At 33.4% G+C, this 22,459-nt stretch overlaps 1 protein-coding gene across 1 annotated transcript in view; it reads right to left on the bottom strand.

Annotated features, from left to right (window-relative positions):
• The window catches only part of LOC124359950 (coiled-coil domain-containing protein AGAP005037), a 560,570-nt gene that overhangs the window by 269,505 nt on the left and 268,606 nt on the right, over positions 1-22,459 (bottom strand). The window contains 1 exon segment of the mRNA XM_046813142.1: positions 5,122-5,187. Coding sequence (XP_046669098.1) covers positions 5,122-5,187 — 66 coding nt within the window.

The raw sequence follows: 22,459 nt of genomic DNA, 5'->3' as shown, positions 1-22,459 counted from the left end.
TCTTGTACTCGTGACTTGTGCCCCGGACTTGCGTTCTCTGCAGTGACAATGCCTAGAATAGACAGCAAGCAGATTTTGGGTATGTTTGAACCCTTTCTTTCCCTTCTTTTCTTCTTTCTATTCTTTACTTTTGTATGGACTAATAACTCCCCACCTGACGAAGAGGATAGAATCCAATTACAATTTTGTTATTACGAAACAATTGTATTTAAACTACTTATCCTCCAATGTTATACCATACGTAGCTCAATGTTTTACCGTGTGTTAAGTTCATTGATACGATAGTATTTTTGTTATCTTTAACAAGCTTTAACCCTCACCACGATTTTTGTGAACGTTTCCAAAGAAGTCTTATGAAAGATTCAGGTTGCTTGGGGCATAGTTACAAATTAAGTCGTATATAGTGCTGCCAAAGTGACTTGTCTGCAAAGGAACCCCTCATACACATATATTAATATTATGTTTTCTCTCGTATTTCCGTTCATGATGGCATTTACATCTTCACTGGTAAAATCCATATCAACTGTTGGGTAAAAACCGATCCTACCAAGGTGTGCTCTAAGTTGCTACACCTGTACCACTTATTTTCCTGGCTCACACATAACGCTATTATTGTGAATAAATAACAAACTGCATAATAGAATCTCCAACCCAACAATTCCCATTGATTTGTAAGTGGCAGCATTAACTTACTCTAGGACATGACATATCCTCATTAAGCGAGCCAAGATGTGCCTTCTCCAATTGCTTCCATCCAACACAAACTCGATGCTATTTAGTATAACCCTGAGCCTTAAGTGTTCTTGTTAATGAGTATAATAATGAGGCCACACACTGTCTAACTACAGTATTTTTACTATGCAAAGCGACATGAGGGGAGGGCAGTCGGTAGCGTGCCGGATGATAATCAGGCCATGTGATGAGGAGGGCGGGCTATTCATGTTATCAGGTAAGGGTGTGGCTGGTGAGAACTATAAGTATTTACGCACTTTCGCTACCTTTGCCGTATTGTAACCTCCACATCAATATTAGTGTACCGACAGTTGGTTATGTTAAAACAATGTGTGAGTTAGTCAGTGTCATGTCGGCTGATATTGAAGTCATAATATGACCAGGTCGGGTTACATAAATGATCAGGTGAAGAAGTACCTGGCGAGGACTATAAATATTTACGCGCCTTCACTAACTTAGCCGTGTTGTAAACCTCCTCTTTAATACTAGTGTACCAACACCTTGTTATGTTTAAACAATGTGGAATAAGTCGGTGTCGTGACTGCTGATAGTAATAATATAATAAGGACGTCTGGGACAATAAATGATCAGATGAGGGTATGGATGGCAGGAACTATATAAGTATATACGGCCCCCTCGCTGAACATTACAGTACTGTACTCTACTCAACGCTATTAGCGTACAGGTTTTATCTGTATTAGTAATGTACAGAGTTTCAGAAAGTGGAAATATGTTTCAGCAGTGTAATTTGAGGGTACCATATCAGGGGAGTGTATAATTTGGGAAGTAACATTATTTTTTATATGCAAAATGATATGTTTTAAAACAAAAATTTTACTGTACAATATTTAATGCGTACCTATAATGCGTCTTGGGTCGCAATTATAGTGGTGAATGATTCCTAGTTCCAAGCTCCTTACTTCCAAATATAAAATCCTTACTGTACTATAGAAGTGTATTATCGATGTGTATTTAAATATATAAGTATATGTATGTAAAACTTGTAAATGGTTTTAAAGCTTCACACAAAACATTCGATTTTTGTATAAATGAAAATCTAAAATTTAGTAACATTGAGGTTTGACAAACCAGATTTATCCACATTTTCTAAAGGTTTAAACAAACTATTTAAATTTACAATATTATATTAATTATCATGTAATTATATGGCACACATACATATTTAATAAAATTGTCAAAACGTGACAAAAATGTAAACACACACACACGCGCGCGCGCGCGCGCACGCACGCACACGCACACGCACACGCACACGCACACATAACTGTTTTGAAGTGAAACCTATAAAATTACTTTTACAACTGAAAAATAAAGAGATTATTGAACAGAATATAAACAATTTTGTGTACTATGCATATAAAACAGATTTAAGAATCATACATTTCTGAAGAAGGAAGAATGCTAGCTACATGTAAGCCGCTGAAGAGTCACGATGCCGCATGAGACTGTCAATGTGATACAAGGTTTTCTGAAGAAGGAAGAATGCTAGCTACATGTAAGCCGCTGAAGAGTCACGATACCGCATGAGACTGTCAATGTGATACAAGGTTTTCGTGACAACGGGTGCTGCATAACAAATGCGGAATACACAAAGTATTCACGGGAATTTTTCGTATGGGTATTCCTATGTTACTCAGCTGTTATAATTTAGTTTACAGTGAGGCAAACAATTATTATTAGTGTACAGCACGAGTTATTATCCAATATTTTTTAAGTATATTAGCAGTAAAAAGTAAGATTCATTATGTCAAGAAAATAGCCCAAATATAATATCTTATATACTTATTGCCATGGGCATTTCCGAATCCCTTTATCATGTCATACATAGTATAGCGTTGTTAAAACAACTAATTTTAAGAATGACAGGAAAATATAAGAAATATCTTGAGTAGTATTAGAAAACTGTCTTATATCATTCTAAAAATCTGCTTATATACGATGTATTATCACGCAATATATTCAATGTCCTTCCCTCAAACTCTTTTGTTCTGTTAATGTAATTCTAAATATTAATGGAATATGTCACTTAAAGGTGTTCTAAGATATTGAATGAAAAATTATTGAATTCATAAATAATAACTGTAATAATTTAATTTTAAATCTTAAAGAATTTGCTGGAACCGAAAGCTACAATTCACAAAATAACTATTATTTCTCTTCTAGGTTCACATTATTGCTGGTTTATACTACCGAAAATGAACTAACATTATTAATAACAATAATTAAACGGTTAAAATTATTGTTGCCTTACAGGTCTTTGAGGAAGTAAATAAATAGTCACTATCACACCTTTGAAGTACGAAATAAATTAAACATTTGTAACCAGCTGACAAAATGAAGTAGAGATGTTCTACATTGCTGAGGTAATTTCAGGGCACCAGCAAGACTTCCCGCTGTTCTCTTTGTATCTTTGTCATATTAAAGAGCACCTATTGTAGTATTTAAACTCACAATGGTCATTGGTATATTATATCTCCATCTTTCATAAATATATATTTTAATTTTAATTTTGTTTCATGTAAAAACGTATGCAACAGCTTGATATGCAACAAAAAGATTTCACGGTTATAAACATAGATATAAATCGAGATAGTAAAAAGTGAAATTAAAACTTTAATTTGAGGGAATGGTCAGTAAAAATATACAAAAAATATTAATTTCTAGAGAAAATACTAAATTCACTCCCTATGATCGGGATATTCACATTATAAAATTTATTATTTATTCATCTTTGAAGGGATTATACGCAGAACATTGTTTCATTATAAGATCACTTTGGTCGCGGTCGTCAAGAAGCAAAATCTGTTGAAGATTAGTTTAGGGAGGAGGGGTTAGTAATATAAAACATTCCCATCTCGGCTAGTTGGGCTATTATAGAAATATTTTGTATGGATAAAGCTACAACTTACAGGTGGTGGGAGGTTAAAGAAGGGACACGAAATCGAATTTTTCAGAAATATATAAGTAGGATATAACGTTGCAAATGGTTTAATGAAGTATCCCAACACTCAATTATTATTATTATTATTGGCACAAACCGTTATAGGTAGCCAATGAAACTCAAGGAGGTGGTCAGAATTAGTTAAAACTTAAAGAAATCATGACTTGTTATAACTATAATTTGGAGCAGTTTAATGAATTAAAAATATGTTTTCAACAAATCCAGTTATGATTCGGTTGGAAATGAGACGAGGGTAAAATCACTATTTTCAGAATCGAGCCAAGACTGGTTTCACTCAAAGGTCTTCGTGAGTACTTTTATCTAATCTTTTGTGATATATAGCCCAACCTGTTAGACTGGGGACAATTGAGAATTACCTGAAAAATGTATCTACAATTATAATCTCTATATAAACAACATTCTGTCAATGTGCATAGTCATAAACGTGTATTACTCGCAATATTTCAGACAAAGTTATTTATTAACTGAATTAGTATTGTCAATCTCGGCTCTCATGCAAACACGTCCTTTATAGACAGGCTTGGAAAAGGGATTCGCCTGTCTGTCGAAACAATATTTACTTTTGGGCCACAAAATTAATTATTTTATTCTGACCTACGGTTCTTTTTGCATTTGTGTGCGGGCACAAAATGGATGTACGCGTATAAGAGAGTTCACTGTTATCTACTCTTAAACCTGCAAATAACATTAAACTAACTTGTTAAACTAACACATTAAAAATAAATCACACATAACGCAGCACATAATAGTGGAAGGTGTTTATTCAATGCGAAAGTTGAGTTTAGCTCCATTTCACCTTCCACTTAGTGCAGCGTCTGCAAACTAACTGTCACAGACTTCACCAGCTTCAAGTGTTACTGTCAGACCAGACGCTGCACTAAGTGGAAAGTTAAACGGAGCTAAACTCAATATTTGATTCGAAAATAAAGTTACATTCTATAAAATAAATAACTTTTACATTCGTACATTCGTTGGTATTAGCAAGACTAAAGTAACAAGCACGCGTTTTAAAACTCGAAGAAACTTTCAGTCACTCAATATTTATCAATTATTGTCGGGAATGTTATTGGATGAAAACTTTTGTAAATTAGCAACTACGGTAGTTAAGTATCGTACACTCGATAATTGTATGCACCTAATTTTGAGTTAGCCAAGTAAAACATTCCTAAATTTCTGTGTAAGTATATTAAAGATCGATATAAAGTAAATTTTTATGGCATAATGGGTTTTAATAGATCACAGAAAGCGTTTGCTACCGATAAAATTGTTTTGTGATGTGTCTGACGAAGATAGCCTTGCTATCAAAAGGCCTCACAAAAATAAAAGTTTTAAGTATTGGTTTGTATGTTCTAAATGTAGTGATTAAGATAATTGAATTAATTGTAATTAGGGGTTTATCTACTCACCATTTCCGGTCTGTTCTGTAGTAGCATTTGGTCGCCCTGCCTTGCCATCCGCAGTCCATTCCTCTTCTGGAACAAAACATCCCAACAATTATTAAGTAATTAATAAACATATATAAGGTAAATTATGTTTCTAACATTACATTTTATAGTTCCTAACACATTATTATTCCACAAAATAGTTCTCGGAAGAAATCACAAGCTGTTTGACAATTTCTCTGTTTAACATTAATTATTGGTGACGGTTGTTTTGAAAGGATGATACTGCATTGAAATGGTTTCCTATTTTACGTGAATTATGCGGTTCAGCAGTAAAACTGTGTTGTGTTTTAAATGTGTGCTTGGCGATGGTGATGCATTCAGTTATATATGTATAATTTTATTTACAAGTGTTACGTTTTAAACTAGTACTGAAGATAAGAAGGAAGATTCCAGTTCTCTTCAGTCGTGTTGCTATTATAAAACCTAAATGCAACAAATTACATTAATGTGAACTGTTTGTTACTCTTGGTTCAATGCGTCCATGAAGCATCAAGTAACAGAAAGTGTATTTAGAACCTGCATAGACCTTGCACTCCAGTATTGTACTGTGACATTGCCTAATGAAGCGCATTTTAGTCAAGGGCTTCGCTAAGGAGATGAGGCAGGAACTCTGGTGGAAATAGCAACAGTATAAGGTAAAGTTATGGAAATAAAATGTTTTTAGATCCTGCATAGTGCTTAGACTCAAGTATTCTACTGTAAAATTACCTGATGAAGCGCATTTTAGTCAAGTGCTTCGTTAAGGAGATGGGGCAGGAACTCTGGTGGAAATAGCAACAGTATATGGTAAAGTTATGGACTATGAAATTAGGGGAGAACTCCTGCGGATTATTGGATTATAGGACACAGACACTGTCGGTTCTCTAAGTGGATTAGTGTTCGTTAGCCGTCTGGAGTTGTAGCCGGGGCTAGGCAAGGGCGTGCGTGATGTGTTCCCATGTGGACGTGGACCTGGCGGGAGTCAACTGATGCTTCAACTTTATAAATTCAAAATTCCTGAGATAATATAAGCGTAATTTGCTATAATATTTGAGATAATTGAAGCATTGGACAAGGATAATCATCACATACCGCAGCTAAGTTCGCAAATTGGTCGATTTATGGAAATTACTGCACCATCAACTGTCCTAGTGGAAATATTGTTCGGTTATTTATTATGCAAGTGGAAATTAAGATCGATTTCTAGCTCAACTTTTAAAAGTAAACGCACCGCGATCCATCTTAGCTCAAAATCGGTGATTATTAATATAAATTTTCTATTTTAAACTAAACTAATTTTAAAACATTCCGTTGAATAATTTTTGCTTTGAATCAGTTCACAAAACTCAATCCTGGAATTGTACCAACTAAGGTACTCGGTACTGGAAGCACGTAGCTCACAAATCTTACCTGCATCCCTCCCTTCCCCTTCACTCAATACTGCTCCCCACCAACGCTTTTAGTTGTAAGCTGTTCGATCCGAAACCGTGGCAATTAAAACAATTATTTTTTATACGAAGAAAATGATTATCGTTGGAACTAATTTAACGCAAACTAGAAGCAGAAATTAGTATGACTTGTGCAATTTAATATAAAAATAATTATATACATTGATACGGGGTTTGATACGGAGAACCTTGGTCGTTGGAATAAGAAATGTCATAAGGAATTATCGTCAAATGCATTAAAACGACCTGGAACTGAATACTTTTGGAAGATCTAAAATACTTAGTGTAATATTTGTATGATGATCTGGTTATATGTAGGAAATAGAAAACTAACATTGATTGGAAAGTAAAACAACCACAACTTATTGAAAACGGATTTACTGTTTTCCCGTGTTGTTTTTTGTCTCAACAAGCAAGTAAGGATGGGAGATCACAATTATTAATTTGTTTACCCAGATAGTGCTACAAATATCCATATCCGTGAAAGTAAAACAACCCCGACTTATTGAAAACGGATTCACTGTTTTCCCGTGTTGTTTTATGTCTAAACAAACACGTGAAGATGGAAAATCACAATTATCAATTTGTTTACCCAGAGAGTGTTACAGACTACCATATCCGTGAAAGTAAAACAACCCCAACTTATTGAAAACGGATTCACTGTTTTCCCGTGTTGTTTTTTGTCTTAACAAACAAGTGACGACGGAAGATCACAATTATCAATTTGTTTAACCAGATAGAGTTCCAGACTTCCATATCCGTGTGTAGTAAAATAACCTAAACTTGTTGAAAATGGATTGACTATTTTCCCGTGTTATTTAGTGTCTCCACAAACAAGGGGATACAGAAGATAAGAACTGTCACTATTTGCGCAGTTCGTGTTACTGAGTGCCGTATAAGAGAAAAGTTAAACATCCTCGACATTTAACGTGGATTGACTGGTCTTTCAGTAGTTTTGTGTCGCAACTGTCAATTTGTTACAAGAGAATTGCTATATCCGCGGAAAGTAAAACCGCTTCGACTGTGTAAATGTATCAATGTTGTTACACTCATGACAAGTGAAAAAGTATTAGAGTTTCCTGTGTTGTTTCACGTCTCAAAAGTCAAGGGCAGCCGCGAGATCATACTGTAATTTCGTTACTGCAGTTCGTATTACATGTCATATCAGGGGTTAGTAAAACAACATCGACTGTATAGAAAATTTGTCAATTAACAATTTTCTACTCTATAAATGCAGTATTATCTTGTACTGCATGGTTTCGAAGTTTTATGTGTCTCAAGAGAAAAGGGAAGACGGGAGATTAGAGCAGTCTGTGTTACAAAACAAACATGATTTATTTGTTTTTCCTCGAACTCATATCACGTTACAAGTGGTGAAAGATTAAAGTGATAGTGCAAATGTTTAATTTTCTTATTTAAAAATGGTAGAAACTGCATTAAATTTAACGGACTATGCATGTAATTAAAATTACAGTACCGTTTGTTGTTGATGGCTGACGTGAAATGTCTACAAAATTGTGAGGGAATTATTTCATAAACAATGGCACTCACTCGGCTGCGACAATGTGACGGTTATGGCACGGAAGTTGATATTATTTATGGCCTGGCTAAGCTGAACTGCTGACTCGCCTGAACTGAGAACTGTGTCGTCTACAGTTTGGCTGACACAGCGACTTCGCGGTGGAACCCGGTTTAAAACCTTATCTGACTTCTGTAGACTAGAAGGTATAGATCATTAGGATGACAACTTGTTACTGCTCCCAACCGAAATATCGAATATCATCCACAAATTACTGGAATATACGAGTATATAGAGCCCTGTTACACATACAAGTAGACATTCCGCATTTCAATACAAATAAACTGTATTAAAATTAGTATGTTCTTTAAAAACCTCTCTTTAAAATTATATTTTGATATCAACTTGAACTCAGTTTTTTTATTTGTTCATATATAAGGTCTAAGGTATGTTACATTAAAATAAATTGGAACTGTAGCTATTTTGAGGACAATAGGAACGTTTTTTAAGTGTTACGATTCTTTTTTTGTTCATAACCCAGGGGCAAAACTAAAACAAATAACAGAGTATGTATGACATTTTCAATATATTTTATGGCATTTATTTTAACAGTTGGTACTATTACATCTTGAAAACAAATTTTCAATTTTTCCAAGTTCTTCATCCTATGTAAATATTTCTATGTATATCTCAATGCGTTACAAAGCAATGTTCAAAGAATTGAACACTTTGCTTCGAATTTAAACTATGTATTTTGTGTATCTAATGATTTGATCAGCTTCGAAGTTTTCTTAAAATAAATTCAATGGTTGCATTATCTTCAAAACAAAGAAAGTTGAATAAAATATATGCATACCATAGGTAAGAACAAGTAGAACTGCGTTCTTAAGCTACTTTGATTTGTTTTTAAGTTTGTATTCAATTTATTGCGACTAACGTACATAATCGTTCCTGAAATTACCAACTTAAGAATTAGGAAGAGACATAAATTACTAATCTTACTTCTCATCTCTATTTCAATTCACACTTCACCCTTACTCCGAGACCAAAGAGTATTTGTGAGTTGTTAATAAAACGTTTCAACAAAGTGATTACTTTTTAGTTTTTACACAATAACCCGTTATATTTGCTGTTATCAGTATTTTGTTTTCAAAACTCACACATTATCATGTCATAAACCTATTTTAACTTTGCGATATTGACAGAAATGTAAAATCCCAAATATGTTTTAATTTCCGGGTAGAAAGCCTTCAAGCATAAGCCAATTAATTTTCATGACGGCCTGTGTGGCTTTGGTCCGTAATACCCTTTATTGTCTGGGCACAGTAGCTTTAGTATCTGGACGGCCATTGCAAAGCTGTGCGCGTAGGTTATTATTATCAGGCTCTGGTATATCTCTGTGTCACTGAACGTTGCTGTGAGATAACTTTCTTGGGAGATACATGTCAAAAAGATGTCAACTCGTCTATAAAACCCGATTAGGTTTACAGATATCTGTGTCGTCAACAGACGAAAATGATATAGTGCGTTTGTAAGTATGGCCAACAAAGGCAGAAAAAGTTATTTTATCTGAGTTAGTATATAAGCATTTTATCACTCAAAACAAATATTGCCCAATAATTGTGGGCGGACATTGTAATTTAACATTAGTGTTAGCTTTAGAAAGCGTTTCCTGGTAGCACTACATTATTTATCAAAACGTTCTCTACTAATTTACCAATCATACCAGTGGCTGTGTCGTCAACAGACCAAAATGAAATTATTTGTTTCGCTAAGAGACAAATATGAAGTACTCTTTACTTAAACATTCAATATTGTCATAAATGGTTTCATACAGTGCGTTTGTAATAATGGCCAACAAAGGCAACGTAATTGATTTTATCTCAGTTACGTGGAAGTATTTTATCACACAAAACAAATATTGGCCAATAAACGGGCACGGCGTTGTAATGTAATATTAATGTTAGCTATAGAAAGCGTTTCCTGGCAGCACGATATTATTCATCAGAACATTCTTTATTAATTTACCAATCATGCGATTACTGACCTTATAACTTATGTTGAATTTACAATACAAACATTGGTTTTAGTTCTTTTAGAGTACGAAACAAAACCAGTTGTAACCTATAAGTAGTGTTCAGGGATAAAACTTAATAATATAAACACTTTTACGCCCATATGTTACGCAGCAGAATATGGTTGATGTCTCTTTTAAAAGACATGTTTAATACAAATAATACAAAGCTTTTTCACTTTTCTTCTATTGTTGAGATTTTTCTGAAGAAAGAGAGAATAAACAAATCGAACACTCTAAATAAGCGCTTGGATGTATATTTAAATATATCTTTAAAATGAAACCCCTTTCATAACTACACAACAATATGAGCTCCATGGAGTTTAATCATATGGGGTATAAGTTCTTATGAGGTTCAGAAAGAAGACTACAGATACAGTCAGCTCAAGAGTTAAAACAATCGTTATTGGAATGGTTGTAATATTCGTGGCCAGTAATAAGATTTTAAGATGCCTTTAAGATTTCCAGCATAGTTCCTTGCAGACCTTTACTGTTTAGTGGATTTAATCATGTTAGCTAGAAGTCCTGAATGACAAATCGTGGAGCGCCATCTTTCTTCTTTATAAAAAAACGATAAGTATTATCACCACGTGAAATCACATTTTGAATTAAATTTATAATATTTTATATTAATGCTTAAAAATAATGGAGAAATATTCTGAACTGCTGGTAACAGATGGCTGTGGATAAATTGGGTTGTTATATAACGGATAAATTGGCGTTATAAATAAAGCGATGGTTTGGATGGGGAGAGAGCACTTACTTTCGTTTGACGCAAATAATGACTGGCCGTAGAACGTTTCAAGAGGAACCTGATTTATATTTGATGGAAAGCGATATTACACATGTTCCAACATGTTATGAACTAAATGGAGGGTTTGTAGTGTTAGAGTGCCGTGAGACCGCTGACGGACTGAAAATCGACATTACGAATGCAACACTAAATATGATGCTAATCATAAACGTGAGCAGAGACTCTACTTTAATAGTGGTGTATTATTTTACATAGAATACCCCATGTACGCAATATCTTATGAACCGTTTCAATGCTATTGTAAAGAATGCTAAAGGCATTTACTTGGAGAAATATTCATAATGACATCTCCAGTGACATAAATTGAGTTTACCTTGTTGCCCCGAAAAAGAAAAAAATATATAAAAAAAGGTCCGTAGAACTGAGAAGCCCTATATGATGGTCTTGGTATTACCATCAGGTCCAGGAATGTCTATTCCTTATGAAATGTTTTCCAGACTTACTTTTCATAAAAACCTTCCTCAGGTATCAACAAATATTTAGAAAAAGAATTAGCCAAATTTGTCCAGCCATTCTCGATTAGGGCTCAGCAACATATTTGGCGATTCTTTTTTTATAATAAGAAGAGTATTATCATAGAAGTGTAATTTAGTGTTTTACATGTTAACAAGCAAAACAAATAACAAGTAACACTAGATAAATTTTCAAAAACTAGCTAGTTACACTTACAATACACACTATTGAGCTAGTCCAAATACAAAACAAGAACAAGAAGTAAAACCAAGGAAGTATCAGATTCAGTATTATTAATAACTTACTGATTTTCTGGTAGAAAGAAATGTCACTGATAACGATTATGAAATGATTTCCGTAACACAGGCAAGGAAGTAAATAATAGATGAGTCTTTTATAGTACTGTACACTTTTTTAAAGGAACCTTTTTACAATGGCAGCAAATTATTAGAGCTACAGTAAGTCATGAATCGCGTGAAATTATGAATTACGAAAATATTTTACTCCCAGTGAAGTCCATATCGCTGCTGCAGGGAATACGTGTTTACTTATCAAAACAGCCGTGGTGACCACAAAATCACCAAGAATCCAAAGAGCTGACACACCAAAATCTTCAGTTGCGTTCAATTGCAAGCCGTGCTTCCAAATAGACAATTAGGCGTTGCTATTGTTCTCGACATTGAGGTTCTCGGAGGGAACTAGCTTCAATGATGTAGAGGTCCCAAAGCCATATAATACCGTTAGTAAACGGGTTCAACAAAAACTGTACAGTTCCAACGCGGGAACACTGATTTGCTTCAGATTACTTGCCAATTAGTATTTATTCACGACAACTACACGGTAATAATTTTAATTGACGCGATCCTCCCGAACAACTGGTATCCGAGTGGATGGATTAGCTAACTGCACCATAAATACCGGCATTAAGCAATTTAATTAGCTCTGAAGCCAGAGAACAAAAGAATTTCTTGATTTGCTCAGAAGCTGTTTAATTCATTCTGCGAGCAAACTCTAATTAGGTCAAGAATGAATAAGGGAAGCTAAAATTCAGGCTAGCATATCTTGTCAAGAGTGTTATAATTTTTGTTTCAATTAAACGTCATTAAGGAAAGCGTTCGTTTTCATTCCACATTATGAAAGCATAATATTATTATTTAACACAATAGTTCGTCAAAATCTACAATTCTGTAGATCACCAACTAATTCTTAAGTATCATAAACCCTGACGCAGTTGTTTGAAACGTTATATTTTACACTGAGTTGGACTGAACCTGAAATATAGGTGTTTTGAGTTAAAATAACAAACAATAATATGCAGCGTGTAGGGATACTTTCTTCTTATTATAAGATTTATTTCCACCGAAGAAGCAGTCTTGCTTTAGGTTATAAAAACAAAAATCAGAAAGTCCTAATATCTTTAATAATTTAAATACATTAAAATATACTTATAAAAATGTATTATTTCTGCTTAAACTAATTAAAATTTTACGTACATTTGAACTAACAAATTTTAACTTTGAAATACCTGAATTCCATATTGTAAATTAAAAGTTTGTACAATGAATCCATATACCGGTACATCGTTTTAGTGTTAAATAATTATAAGTTACGGTTACCAGACTGAAAGTAAGCTTAGACCATACAAATAAATTGTTGTCTGTATATAACAGTATATGGAACAAAATTAAACTTTTTCACTTGATTATACACATTCACCTGTTTATATGTGATTGGGCTGGAATAACTAATTTGAAATTATATATATTAACAGGTAAAAAAATGTACCAAATTTTATTATTTTTTATCCATTTTTAATGCTAATAATAGACTGCTAGTTTTTGGTGAATTTGATGAATTACCACCATTTATCCTGGGCTGAAACGCATTTTTTTCACTATCGGGATGAAAGCCACAAATTAGCAATTTATGGAGGCCAAACATTTTGAATGTTATAGGTGTGTTAAACATAGCGACAGAGGTTTACTTAAAAACTGCGCTGCGTGCACGATAAAGACGAGGGAAAATTATAATGGCTTATTTTCGGGACAGAGATTTACAGAAAACAAGCAAAGTGAGGTGGAGCTTTTATGGAGAGAGGTACTGTTATCATCTTGTCGACTACGACATTACCAACTGTTGCACAAGACTACTTAAAGAGGACATAAAATAAAAGTTTTACAAATTAATGTTATTTAAATTAAAATAAAATATAAATTAGAGTTCGGTTATCAGTCCTCTCGAATACCACAATTAGGGGCTGAGGTTTGGGATGTGATTATATAAACTAATTTCTCTTTAGCTCGTGAATATAGTTTTTCGGTTCTAATCAACAAACACCGCTACACAGAGACTGAACAACGAAAGCTTTCTATAAACAACATAAACTATTATAAATTTGTTTTGTTTTGAGCACAATTCTAAAATATGAAATTCAAGATCAGAGTTTCCTATCGAGCGAAATTTATTTATGGATCAGAATATATTATTTTGTTTTGCAACCAAATATTCCAAACGCATCATCTATTAGATAAACCATCCAACTAGTATTGTTTCCTACCTTAGTTTATTTATGAACCTGAAGGGGACAAACTACTAACGTTATAAAATAGGTTGTCTCTGTACATAATCTCAAATAATTATTATAACAAAACATTTAAAATTAGAATACTTTTAAATATCACCAAATTAAGGGAAATTTGCATATTAACAATTAAATAAAATAAAGAATGAATAATATTAAAATATATTTTTATTTTTTTGTACTTAACTTTCCTAAACCATTCATATTGACAATATATCAAGTCGGAATTAGTGGAACTGAGCTTTCTTGATAATAATTAACAACTAAGCAACCATCTTGCTCTCTAATTTGTTGTTGGCTAAATAATTGTTTAGAGATATAGATGAACGAAGACTTTCACTCGGATAAGGGGATATAACATTTATGCGATTAAATTGCCTAATCAAGATCCCTGACGGAATTTGAAGATTTAGTGAAACATTTACAGTTCGTTTAATTTAAAAATAATATAAAATGCTTTTTTATAAATAAATAATTTAATAGTCATTCTGATAGTTTGTAAACAATATATCGTGACGTGTTATACTGAAAGGAAATCGTGTTTTATTTATCTTAAGCGATTTGCCTTTATTCTTCGAATGTTTTACCATATCCTATTTCTTTAAGCCCTTTCTAATCCAAACCATCAGGCCTGTGGCCTTTGATAAATAATTAATTATCTGAAAGATTTTTTCCCAATCCATGAGCTATACGTTGTTAGGCACAAACTTTTAATCGATGATTTCTATTCATTTGCATAGTTTCACAGGTTGTGTGTTCTCATGTGCATAAGGTTGTGTTGTGATGCATAAGGAAAAGTTACAATATGTTTGTTGATTGTAACATCAATACTCGAACTCTAAAAACATATTCATACAATTATAACCTTCCATTAAGAAGTTTAATTCATTAACTTACTGAATATATTTATTTATATATTGTTCAGTTATTATAATATGTAAGCAAATTAATTAAAGGTTAATACATTTAATTTTGTGTGCTGCTTTGTTTACATTTTCAGTAAAATAGGGTTGAATATATATTATTAGTAGATACGTATAAAAACATTATATTAAAAATAATTACGTATCTCTAATAGGCAAAATATACTTAACTTCATAAATAACCTTATTAAACATTTTTAAGCGGGCTAAAAAGAGTTAATTAATTTCTCCTACATTCAAACATACTTGTAATCCTGTTCAGATTGTATTAAAATATGTATCCGGAGAGTTAAATATATATGAAAGTATCTGTAACATTTAAATACAAAACGTGTAGTTGATGATTGATTATTTATGTATCCGTTGTACATCCATTTCTTGTCCTAGATTAAAGCAAAGCACATGCTAGGATTAAACCAGAAGGTAATATAGTCGTACACTACACATGCCTATTACAACTCTCTATTAAAATTTCATTGAATTTGTTCGATTAGTATAAAGCTGTCGTTACGTTTTAGACGTTTAGTTTAGTTCTGAAACAATCTACAACGGAAAAGAGAGAATTGTATAAGATTTCCGAGTATTTTTAATCGAAAAACGCCGTTTAAATTTAGTAAGATCTAATTTAAATAACCATTCATCTTATTCAGTAATTAAATTATTACACAATTAACTATTCAACTGTTGACTCTCTTTATTAGTACGTATAACCATTTGACGTGTAATAAACTGTTCATTTTAATAACCAATTAAAGTCTAATATTGAGCTATTAACGAAATTGATATTGGAGATTTAGTAAATTCAACGTAATATTTATGTATAAAACCAATTATGGACCTTTTTAAACAAAAGCGTTGAGCTGCTCATTTATAAAATAAACATTTCCCGTCAAAAAACGTCGTTAAATGCCATGCGACAAAGATTAGAATAAACAGACGGAAGTGGCAGAGAAAGTACTTTATGAACACAAAACCATCTCGTAAATATTGTCGTCTGAAATAATTTAATCAACGGGTCGAGACGGGTTGTAGCGGGCCAGTGTTGACCGGCACAACGCCCAGTCTGCTGCTGTCCATCGCTCTCTAACTGTAGAGATGTATAGCTGTGCGCGGGTCGCTCATCCGATGAAACTCATGAATCTTCTTTCACAATTACATCTATCAGCGGGAAATGTCGTCTCGGCTCCCAAGTTTAAATATGGTGTTCGAAATGTACGTCACAATACTCGCCTAATCTTCAACTGGAAACACAAGAGTTTTATAATATTTCTTAATGTTTTCATTATTTTTCATATTTGTTTCATCGTTTGGGCACTGCATACTTATTTATTTAAAATAAGTTTTATTTCAGTTCATATTCAAGTAATTTCAATGGGATAATGCAATTAAATTAAATGCTTGCACCAGGGTATCATATTGCCCAATTCCCAGCTAACACTACAAATTTGAGAATCCAAAAACAACGTTTATTTATATTCATTTACTAAATATACAATACACAGTGTTTCATGAGAATCATAACAAACACTCCACAAATAGAATAAGTAATCTCTGAAAGAATGTCCTTGTGTGGTTTAACATATAATCTTCAATGCTTTTATGTTTTACGTTTTTCATTATTGTTCCTACACTTCAGATCTTTAATACCCATTCCCAGAGATTTATTCTGGAAAATACGTATGTTCCATATTTCTGAGGAAGCGGTTCACAATGCAGCACACCATAGAAGGGGAAATGTGTGAGTATTGAATTATATGCAAGAAGGCCATTTTAATATTAAGAGAAGACTTTTTATTCAGTAACGATGCAATTGTAAGAAGCAAGTATAAGATATTTTACATATTTGCAGATGCAATATTTTGACGTATGTTCAAAAAGTAATTTCATCACGGTTTGATGGAATTCTATAAGATTTATTGGTTTCAGATATGGAAATCAATACGTTTTCTAAACATGTATATTTTAGTGACACTATTTCGAGATTTATCCCATAGCAATCCGCCATTTCGTTAAACATTTTAAAACTCCTTTAATGTATTTTTGAAGGGGTGGGATGTATTTGAGTACGATATTAAAATAAATACTGTAAAAGAGAGCAGCTACTGCGTATACTAACTGCGGTGTTAACGATACTTCTAAGAGAGGCAAGTCAGGTATAAAAATGGTGATTGGCAACCGAGAGGGATTGGTCACTTTGATAAAAGATTGGACATATGACAGTAAACCATTTACGAAGTAGAATATATTAAATTTAAAAATAAAAGTTATATTTTAGAATAATAATTTTGTCAGAATGGTACATTTTCATTTTAAAAGAGAGAGAGCTCCATGATAAATATGTTCAAAAGCAACATTTATTGTACTGGATTTTAGATTAAACCCCAAAGTAATGGGATTGGATTAAATTTAATTTGTTTGAATACTGTACCAGATATAGTACAGAAATCGTATATAAATCGTAGAAATTAAATAATGCTGACATTACGGTAATAAGTCTGGAGGTAAAGAAGCGGGTTTACTATGCGAAGAATTTATGAACCGAACAAAGTCAGCTGTTCCGGAGCTGTTTCCTACAGAATATGACAAAACCAGGGCTAAAGAGAGATGCAATAACTGTCAAGCCCTTCCTGAAAATATTACGAAGTTTTATATTGTGTTATACCTGGGGAAAAGAAAAGAAACCCAGAAAAGAAGTATAGTTGATGATACAGTGAACTGAATGAAGAAAAGAATAGATGTCGGAAGAAAAACGAATTCCAAATGTTGGAATTAACTGTTTGAAATGAATATTTCTTAAAATTGGTGTACAAACAAATTAGTGTTCATTCACTGCTTTCTATCACTTTATTGTTGCAAAATAAGCTCTAGGTATAGGATAATTCATATAGAATACTTGTCATAGCTCTCTCTAAATGGAACTTCATTAGGATTGTGAATGGACAGGTCACTTAAATAACTATCAAATCACTTTCCTATTCACCTTACTACGAGAAGTGCATTTTCTTCGAAGATTCTATACAACACTATATACTTTCCACAGTCTCCTATGCTGGTTTTTCCGTTTAATTAACTGAGCAATCATTTCAAGAATTTATTTGTCTTTTTATTTATTAAATCTAAAAGTACAGTTCGCCCAAGCTTAAAATTGGTTTGTGGAATGCTTACAGATTGATAAGATATTATCAAGATATCAAACTCTTCCTAACTCACCATAGAATATATTTTGCTAATTTCTAAAACACACTTTACATCTAAAAGTTACTTCAATGTTCCAAACTTAAGGCTAGTGAAAGCAACTCCAACATAGAAATCATTCAGAGGTTTCGGTTAAAAGTTTTACAAACAATTGTAGATGCTCATTAAAAATGTATATAAAATGTACATAAAAAAACTTTACATGACGATTTAAAAATTCAAACAGTAAGAGAAGAAATCACTAGATACAGCAAAATATATGTAGCCAAATTAAATAATCATCCTAATCATGATTTAGCAGTGATTTTATTAGACAATATCCTGACTACGACTAGACTTCAAAAAAATTACACAGTGGATTTTAATGACCGGTTTTGATGAAAACAAGCAACATAATGTGTGCTGTTGTGCACCAAGATTATTAACCTTTTGTAATGCGATATAATAATTTACCCATAACATTCTGGTTCTGAAGTTTTAAATGAAATCCACAAATTTATTGGCAATCGCTAAAACTGTACTTGTAGAATTTTTGTAGGTATGTCCAGATTGTACGAACAAAAATCTCACCGTTAATAATTTGTAAAAATAAAACATCGAATATTCAGTACCCACCAAATTGTAAATTTTACAATGGAACTGTTGTATGGTTCATCAAATAGATTTTTAATGTATTTATTACAGAATTCGAGGCTAAAATCTTCATAAGTACTGTAAAATATTAACATCTTATATGTAACAAGACTGAGTGTAATACTCATAATAACCTCTTCTAAATTGTTTATGTACGATAAATAGACGGGTAATGAGAAATGCACATTTTAATTAAAACTGATGTTCCGTCGCCCGCGTAAAGCATTCGTATCTCATTTTGAAAACGTGCATACAAATATTCAAAATAATTATCTTATACGTATAAAATCTTATAAGTTTGAGGGCACAAACCTAAATTTTACAAGAAATTAATTTATAGTAACATTTCCATATACATCTCATATACACAAGTAGGCACACGCAGATGTTACTTCCGCCTGCAAAACGATACATATAAATAAAAACTGCACTATCCAGTAACAAACATCTATTTATTTTCAGGAGAAAGTATTCCCTCGTTTTAAGGACACTATCCTAGGACACTATAAGTATATACGAGTGTTTTATATGTAAAGCAAGGTCTTGCATATTATAAAGTCATGGGCTATCTTCCACGTTCAGGACTAAATAAATCTTCGTAATGTTATAAAGCTTAAAATTTATAAAATATTTATTGTTAAAAGGCAACAAAATGAGCAAATAGAAACTTTTGAACTACCTTGCATGACATCCATCCTCCGTTTATCTCATGTTTCATTAGTATTCATTAAAAAAATCCATTTGTTCTCTTTAGTTCAACTGGTTATAAACATGATACTTAGTATGATATTTCCAAAGTTGTATAAAAAACCAAAAAATCCTAAAATGAACTTTATTACTTGTGTTTTTGGCAAGTTACAACAATGTCATATTAACAATTAAGTTATACTGTGTTTTTCTCGTTGCCAAAATAACAGTTTTGGTACCGTTGCCCTTAATACCCATGTAACATAAGACAAACAGAAATCAAGACTCCCAATGAGCCGATGTTTACTACTTACAACAGTGATGTAGTGGTAGTAGAGGTGGAGGTTCACACCAAACTTCTAATTCATAGGTCAATTCGTTCGACACCTATCGTGAGTAGAGCCGGACGGAAATCGGATTTAGGTTATCTGCAAGTATTGGGAGGGGCATCATACGGTGGGAGTACATGTGAAACTCACTGGGAAGTTCTCATACCCCGCATGTTACCGGCAGGTTCCCCTCGGACAGTACATGTACACTTAGGAGCTTGGAGGGTATTTGCCAGTGACGGATGTAATTGTTAAGGAAGATTCATGAGTTCCATCGGACATACGACTCTCGCACACCAAACACATTTATATAGTTAACAACCAGACTGGCCATGTACAATAGTTGTCTGGCCATTACTGTCTCTCCAAGCCCCTCTGCGTTCGTTCGTTAAATAATTTCTACATACAAATATTTACGTACCACTTGGTTTTTTTCTGGTTGTTCCGCTACCACTGTATGTTCTGTCAGCTTCCATCTATGTGGCACTGTGTTTAACGACCGGTTTTATCCACCGCAGTTACATAGCACTGTCAGCTTCCATCTATGTGGCACTGTGTTTAACGACCGGTTTTATCCACCGCAGTTACATAGTAGACAACAAAGCTACTTTTCTGGTTGTTCCCCTACCACTGTATGTTCTGTCAGCTTCCATTCTATGTGGCACTGTGTTTAACGACCGGTTTTATCCACCGCAGTTACATAGTAGACAACAAAGCTATTTTCTGGTTGTTCCCCTACCACTGTATGTTCTGTCAGCTTCCATATATGTGGCACTGTGTTTAACGACCGGTTTTATCCACCGCAGTTACATAGTAGACAACAAAGCTATTTTCTGGTTGTTCTCCTACCACTGTATGTTCTGTCAGCTTCCATATATGTGGCACTGTGTTTAACGACCGGTTTTATCCACCGCAGTTACATAGTAGATAACAAAGCTATTTTCTGGTTGTTCTCCCTACCACTGTATGTTCTGTCAGCTTCCATCTATGTGGCACTGTGTTTAACGACCGGTTTTATCCACCGCAGTTACATAGTAGACAACAAAGCTATTTTCTGGTTGTTCCCCTACCACTGTATGTTCTGTCAGCTTCCATCTATGTGGCACTGTGTTTAACGACCGGTTTTATCCACCGCAGTTACATAGTAGATAACAAAGCTATTTTCTGGTTGTTCCCCTACCACTGTATGTTCTGTCAGCTTCCATCTATGTGGCACTGTGTTTAACGACCGGTTTTATCCACCGCAGTTACATAGTAGACAACAAAGCTATTTTCTGGTTGTTTCCCTACCACTGTATGTTCTGTCAGCTTCCATCTATGTGGCACTGTGTTTAACGACCGGTTTTATCCACCGCAGTTACATAGTAGATAACAAAGCTATTTTCTGGTTGTTCTCCCTACCACTGTATGTTCTGTCAGCTTCCATCTATGTGGCACTGTGTTTAACGACCGGTTTTATCCACCGCAGTTACATAGTAGACAACAAAGCTATTTTCTGGTTGTTCCCCTACCACTGTATGTTCTGTCAGCTTCCATCTATGTGGCACTGTGTTTAACGACCGGTTTTATCCACCGCAGTTACATAGTAGATAACAAAGCTATTTTCTGGTTGTTCTCCCTACCACTGTATGTTCTGTCAGCTTCCATCTATGTGGCACTGTGTTTAACGACCGGTTTTATCCACCGCAGTTACATAGTAGACAACAAAGCTATTTTCTGGTTGTTCCCCTACCACTGTATGTTCTGTCAGCTTCCATCTAAGTGGCACTGTGTTTAACGACCGGTTTTATCCACCGCAGTTACATAGTAGACAACAAAGCTATTTTCTGGTTGTTCCCCTACCACTGTATGTTCTGTCAGCTTCCATCTAAGTGGCACTGTGTTTAACGACCGGTTTTATCCACCGCAGTTACATAGTAGATAACAAAGCTATTTCTAAGATTAATACAAATGGGTGTATAAGCAAATGTTACGTGTAGTGTTACATTTATATATGTATTAACTTGAAACTAAGCTTAATTTTGGAAATCGGCACTGACAATTTTCACTACATATTTACATCATATTACAGTATGTTCAACCACAAATGAATAAACTTTTACGTTATTAAAAGATTAATTTTCTATTTAAAATAAAATATGATTTGAATAATTAAAGGATTACTTTAAATGTTTGGTTTAGGAAAACATTTATATTAAAAAAACATTAACACAATGCTATATGCAATTGTTTTTATTACTTATGACATATTTTTACATTTTTGAACTAAGTAAATGCATTTTTACTTCTTTTACATGTCTCTTTAAAAATAAAAATAAATTTTCAGTAATTTTTAATCCAATACAAATTTAAAGTACTTCGTATGAGCAGTTTTTATTATTTAAATATTAAGACCTTATTCTCCCAATTTGGTTTTATTATTTAAATATTAAGAGCTCATTCCCCCAATTTGTTTTCCAACAATGGGGAACACTGCGTAAATTTGTTTAAATAATCACTCTCCATTAATCATTAACCTAGACAACAAAAATCAGTAATGTTTCCAACTAGATAGATAATTAAGTTTAAGAATAGTATCACAGTAAATGGGAACAGGAACAGAGTATGGTAGCAATTTAACGGAAAAACAACAGAGAAATGAGACAAGATGATACATCAGTTAAA

The sequence above is a fragment of the Homalodisca vitripennis genome, chromosome 4 (genome assembly GCF_021130785.1).
Source record: "Homalodisca vitripennis isolate AUS2020 chromosome 4, UT_GWSS_2.1, whole genome shotgun sequence".
Lineage (NCBI taxonomy): Eukaryota > Metazoa > Arthropoda > Insecta > Hemiptera > Cicadellidae > Homalodisca > Homalodisca vitripennis.
This window is presented reverse-complemented; position numbering and strand designations above follow the sequence as displayed.